Source organism: Sceloporus undulatus, chromosome 1, assembly GCF_019175285.1.
Source record: "Sceloporus undulatus isolate JIND9_A2432 ecotype Alabama chromosome 1, SceUnd_v1.1, whole genome shotgun sequence".
In the NCBI taxonomy this organism is placed as follows: Eukaryota; Metazoa; Chordata; class Lepidosauria; order Squamata; family Phrynosomatidae; genus Sceloporus; species Sceloporus undulatus.
In genome coordinates, this window is record NC_056522.1 from 94,067,728 (window position 1) to 94,074,361 (window position 6,634).

General features: G+C 39.2%; 1 protein-coding gene across 5 annotated transcripts in view; it reads right to left on the reverse strand.

The window, feature by feature from the left end:
• The window catches only part of PDE7B (phosphodiesterase 7B), a 264,361-nt gene that overhangs the window by 45,512 nt on the left and 212,215 nt on the right, over window positions 1–6,634 (reverse strand). For all 5 annotated transcript variants that reach the window (XM_042445797.1, XM_042445798.1, XM_042445796.1 and 2 more), the window contains 2 exons: window positions 4,742–4,805; window positions 1,059–1,154 (listed from right to left, as the gene is read on the reverse strand). In XM_042445797.1, coding sequence (XP_042301731.1) covers window positions 1,059–1,154; window positions 4,742–4,805 — 160 coding nt within the window. The remainder of the gene's footprint in view (window positions 1–1,058; window positions 1,155–4,741; window positions 4,806–6,634) is intronic.

Consider the following 6,634-nt stretch of genomic DNA (forward strand, 5'->3'; position numbering starts at 1 on the left):
TGACAGCAATCGGGTGAAAGACTTACATATGACGTTGCACTGATCCTGTCATTGTCCCATCATTTAAATGGAATTGTCCTGGCATTTTGTATTAACGGGAGTTTGTCTTATACAATTACACTTCAATGACAGGATAATGACAGGATCGGTATTACATGTATGAAAGGCTTTCATGCAGTTGCAGTCACAGATGGGATAAGGACGGGAGAGCAATCCAGATCCTGTCCTGTCCTCCTATGTCTTTAAATTCAACAACAACATGGATTGAATTGGGGATGGGCCCCTGGGGCCCATACTTTGTGTAAGGCTTGTGTGGATGAACGAAGAAAGCTTTTATTGTGGAGCACATTACTGGCTGCCAGTAGTGATAGAATGATCTCTCAAATGGGTGAATAGATATTCTTTGTAAATCTTTTGTGCATCAAGTTTTGCAGTGATATTTTGCTTGGGGCCAAATTATATGTCACTTAGGAAGGCACGTAATATATTCTTTTTAGTGGAAGAAGCCTCATGTGGCTGTAAGTGTGGAGGGGTAGGAGAAATGGGGTGCTTAACTAGTCCCTTTCCTGCTCTAAATTCTCCCCCAGCTCCTTTCCCCCCTTGGCAAGATCAGTGCTTATGAAATTAAATTCTGTAGTATCCCCTTGTTTTTCTACTCAAAAATCATAGCCTATGTTTTATTAGTAAAATCAAGGCTGATTTTTTAATTAACAAAGAAAAAAGGCTGAATCTCTATTACATGCATTTGTGTAACATACAGTTTGATCCTTTGATTATACTAAAGATGCTAAATGCAAAAAGAAGAAAGAGCAGAAAGGCTGAAGTTAAAGTGTTGTCTGCCATGGCATTAAAGTGGAGAACACTGTAAAAATGATCTCGGCAGACCAGAACTCCTTTAATCTCTTTCTATAAGCCATGCCAGGTAGGACTTCCCAAATATTTGATGGGCCAAGTTCCCAGTTTTGTTCCCACTTCTGATGGTATCCTGGACATAAATCCTTTAAAGTTTCAAATATCATAACTGTCAACACTAATGAAGAGCTGAAGAAATTACTTACCTAAAAACCTGTGTAACGTAACCATGTCTAACTGGAAATGGTGGATAAGCCCATGTAAATTGAAGAGGTGGCACAGTAAAGTTACCAGGCTGTTTCCTGAAAGAGTAGAAAGACTTGTGTTCATCTGAAACAACATCTCAGAATTATGTTCACAGTAATAGTTAGCCACCTTGTAAATTCTACTGGTGTTTTATCATGCCAGCCCTGACCTTGATTAGATGATTTTAATGAAATGCATTGTGATATTGTCATGGCCTTAGACCAAGACAAGTGTGCAGGCTCCAAAATCCTGAAAATCCTTTTGTTTCTTGATAAAATGAAACTAAAACCTGACAGAACTCTGGCACTTAAGAAAGTGTTTAAAAAGGTATGGCTGCAGCAGAGGAAGAATTTTGTTGTTGTTGTTAGTTGCAAAAGGCATTCTTTTTCTTTTGGTAATGTTACAGAGGGTCAGTGATTCCACACAATGGATAACCCAGTGGGTTTCTGTAGCCTAGTGGGCATTCAAACCTTGGTCTCACAGAGTCCTAGTCTAATACTGAAACCATTACACCATACTGACACAAAATTTCCCCATCCCATCCCAAATATATGTCCCTTGCTAAGACACAAATGATTTTTAATTTTTTTTAAAGGGGGATAACACGGACAAATTTCACTGAATTTCTCTGTGTGTGTGTCTGCATGTGTTAGTGCTTGTCTCATTTAAGATCATGAGACAGCCAATGGTTTTCCCATTCTCACTTGTCCCTGCTTCTTAAATTTTTGTAAATGTCTCATTCTACTCAAGGATGGTTGCTGCTACTGCAGAATTAATCCAGTTTGACACTACTTTAACAGTCATGGCTCCATCCTATGGAATTCCAGGATTTGTAGTTGTGGCATCAGAGTTCTCTGACAGAGGTGACTAAATATATACTACAAATCCCAGGATTCCACAGCATTGAGCACTGGTAGTTAAAGCTATGCCAAACTGCATTATTTCTACAGGGCAGATGTAGCCAAAGTGGACCGTTCTCTCTGCTGCTTCCTATAGGCTGAGACAACAAGATGTCATGTCACTTAGGCACCCCAAGAATTGTGGCTTACAGGAAGTTATGGAGAAATACACAGCTTCCCTCAGAACAGCGTGGGAGCAACATAATGTGACATGGTATTGCTCCCAGGACATTGAAGGTAGTGCAGCCATCACAAAGCTAAAGGGAGCCTTCCGCTGGTATGAGTGATTCAGGCCTTGAAATGAAGGTCCATCTTCACCTACTTACTCAGTAATACTTAATTAACTAATGTCTCTTGGCCCACCGCAATCTACTTTACCAGCTAGCTGCCACACCAAGAGATTGGGGTCTGGCAAGCAGGGTACAGGAGGATGATATTTCCAGCTCCCTCTTTCCAGTGAATGAAACTGCCACAAGAAATTGCGATATGGGTCCTGCTTTTGGTTGTTGCAGCCTCATTCACTGGCGGGAGGGAGATGGAAATGTTATGCTCTCAATAGGTGGCTGCTGCCTGGTAAAGTAGGGTGGGGAGGACATTCATGATTGTGGCAATAGTGGCACGACTACATAGTGTCTGTGAACATGGTGCAATTACAGATTCATAATTCTAGGTTACAAATCTGTAACTACAATATATAATGCCACCTGATTTTTTAAAACCTCATGAAAAACAAACTAGAAATCCCTTGGCCACTCTAAAATGCCAGTCAGAAATTTCAGAAAAATAATGTCCCTTCCTCCCCCCATGGCCTTGGGGAACAGGTCATTTTGCCCTCATTCAAGGAATGATTTAAAATAAATCTCCAATTTGCTTTTATTCCTGTCGTCACAGCCTGAAGATTAGTGAGTTTTATAACCAGCTGACCAGCTGACTTTAACTGCATCCAATGTCAAACAAATTATTGGAAAATCAACCGCTGAGTCTTTTGTTTTTGCTTAGTTAAGATTTATAAACAAGTATATGAATAATGCATTGTTCCATCAAGCACATTAACTGCCAACTGAATTTCACAGTTTTTAAAAAATGTTACATTACCATTGAGGACAGAGTACCTACATATTTTGCCCTGCAGGATAAATAGCAATTTCATGTAAATAGCCTGGCATGGTACTTTGAGCTTTTAAGTGGGAGATCATGCTTCCAACAACATTTGGGCTGGACCTTGGACTTTTTATCTTCCCTTTTCACATGAAAGGCACTATTGCCTCAAAAACTTGGACAAATTTAGATTCAGAATGTATGTTCCTTATAGATAAAAAAAAATCCTGTAAATTTTGGAAATATACAAGTTTGATTATTGGGTATTTACCATGTTAAATCTCATTAGTTATTTCTACAATTAAAGGTCTATATCTATATCTATATCTATATCTATATATCTATATATCTCCCCCAAGGAAATGGTGTAATCTAGTTTGTTTAATGAATGCCAAATGCAGGCATCTGGGTTTATTGAAGAGAACAGATAAGATAATGGATGAGCATAAGATGAACCATAGAGAGAGCATGAGGACCATCAGAGGTGTAAGTATGGAAGCACAAAGAAGGATATTGCCCTCTCCTAAGGATTCTGTCCCAGAATGAAATTTTACTTTATTTGGCAAATTTCTAGCATTGCAGAGAATGAAACAGTGAAAATTATTCACACATAGAACTCTGATATTTGCTTGTGCTTCCTAGCAAGGGATATTGCAAGGCATTATTTCTCTGGTACTGAAGCTATTCATCATGAGCAGTAATCACAGCAGACTTTTCTTCAATACGTTTATCTACTCCTCTTGTGGCTGTGGCTACTTTCATGGTAGTGAAGTCCATAGCTATGCAATGAATCCATTGCACATGAATTTTGTTTCCTAAATATTTTGTCCTTCAGTCACCAAATTCTTTTTTGGAGGGGCTAAGAAGTATTTATTTTTATCTGTCCCAGCTCCCCCACCCTTCAGTTATCATGGATGGTGGAGGTAGATGGAAACTGACAAAAGTCAAGGAAGGACAAAAATAAAACTGTCAGCAGCTATGGAAAAAAAGAGGCTTCTGCTGCAGTCCATTACCTCCTAACGACTGCAAATTGACCAGATTTATCCAGCCATTTGATACCATTTTGCCATTTGAGATGCTCAGGGCTGGTTCTAGCAATAGGAAGAATGAGGCTGTTCCTCTTGAGCCCTCTGGCCATTATCTGTGATGGAATGGAAAACAAAGCCATGTTCACCCCATTGCCTATCCTGTTTCCTACATCTGGCCTCTTGTGATGGAGTACGCTATTCCACTGCCAGAATTCTGTTGCTAGTTCAGCCAGCTTCACTATATAGGAAAGGGATGGGGCTTTCATTGTGGATAGGAAAAAACCCTGGAATTTTCATCTTCCCCCCATGATTGTGAGAGCTTGAGTCTTTGAGACAAAAATGGTCAAGATTTTTCAGAACTTTTTCAGATTTTTCAGGCAGATTCCATGAGGCACACCTATTCTGTTTCAGCTATACCTATTCTGTTTCAGTTATGCCTATTTGTTAACTCATGTGTTCCTTTGAACTATACTGTTGTGTAGTGGACAAAAGCCCTAGCACTAAAATATATTAAGGTTGATGATGGAACTTAAAGAGAATTAGTAATAAACTGTAGCATCACTGTTGGAAAGAGATTTCATAACGTAATTAACACAAACAAACAGCAAAAAATCTTACCGTTTGTCAAGCGGTCAAACAAGAAAATGTCAAAATCCCACATTCCCACTTTTGATAGCATGTGCTGAAAATATAAATAAGAAAGGCAGGATATTCATGGTTACAAATTAAAACCTAAATAATTTTATATTGCTTTTTTTTAGCTTATACCCTCCTTTTCTCCCAGTTCAGGACTTATATATAGGAGCTTAATTCATGAGGAAAGAAAGTGGAAATTCAGCCGGATTGTAGTGCCTTTCTATGTTCCTTACAACCTGATGTTGTAGTTCTTCAGTTCTCTTCCTGCAGGCAATAGTCGTAAAAGTGAGTCTTTTTTTCTAGCTGGAAAAGTCAGTTTGACAAAAGACTCAGTTTTATGACTGTCTCCCGCAGGAGGGGAACTGAAGAACTGCAGTAAGGCATGTAGAAATGCACTACTAATCCAGCTGGATGTCTGCTTTCATTCCTCATGGAATAAACTCCACAGTTAAAATCAATCAAAATTAAAAAAACAACAACAATTAGATAAACTATCAAACTAAAAATGGTACTGAATTAAAACAGTTTTAAATCACTTAAAACATAAGAGGTGAAGAAAAGATTAAAAGCACAGTACACCCCCCCCCCCATGAAATAACAATCAAGAGAGCTGGAACCAGGTTACTGGTTTTGGCCATACTAGGAGCTGTAATTCCGAAAACTATTTTGCAAAACTCAGAGCGCAACAACATCTGGAGAGTCACAGGCTGAAAGTGGTTGGACTTTATTTTATTAGGTTTTAATCAAGGCCTGAGCAAAGTACACTTTCTGTCACCACAGCTCACTTCTCATATCTGTGGTCAAGAACACAAGCCTGAATTTTTATGTTAGTCCCAGGCAGATTTAACCCACTGCATCTAAATTAACACTCTCCTCTAACTGGGCTAACCAACAGTATTCCGGCCAGAGTTGTTAAATCAGAGGGTGTGGCTTAGGTAGGCATGAATGGTTGGCAGATAGTAAATAATGAGCCAAACTGATAATAAACCACCCGTTAAAAAAAATTGTTCTACCCATTCCTGGAGTTGCCCATCCTATAGAATCTGGGATTTGTAGTTCATGACATAGTTTTATTTCGCCTGAGAGCTTCAGTGCCACACCAGACTACAAAGCACAGGATGCAGTGTGGCCTTAAAATGGAAATAAAGTGCTATAATTATGCAGTATAAAATGAGCCTTATTTACCTCCCTACACTGGCTGCTTTGGAAAGTATTTGGAAACTTCAGTACAACAAAACTGCTTCAGACATGCTATTGACCAGGTCTAGTTGCGAGAATATATAGCTCCTTTTTATAACTGTTCCAATGATCATTGGTTCATTTCCAGGCATAACTTGATAGCCTTTAGGGCTGAGAGCGCGGTATAAATACCACAAATAAATAATAAATAAATAATAATAAATTCCCAGTGCTGATCATTACTATGAAGCCCTGTCTCAAAAGTGGTCTCTTCCAAATGAGCCAGCTTGAATTTTGAGATACTCAAGTCCACCACCGTCACAGGCACCTGTCATGAAGTATAGAAGGGGCTTTCTTGTGGCTGCTTCTGTCTGTGGAATGCCACAGGAGACTAAAGGTGCATCTGCACTGTGAGTAATGCAGTTACTAATACTTTATGTGCTGTAGCTTTATCCTAAGGGATCCTGGGATTTGTGATTTTGCACAATTCTTTACCCTCTCTGCCAAGAGATGCTGGTGCATCACAAAACTACAAATCCCAGGATTCTCTAGGATAAATCCATCACAGTTACATGTGTTGCCACACTATATTATGTCTAAGTGCAGATTTATCCTAGATTGCCCTTGTCCTGTTTCCCTTCGCCAGGGCCAGCAAAAACACTTTTGGCTCTGGTTGATGCAGAATGGTTTTTATTG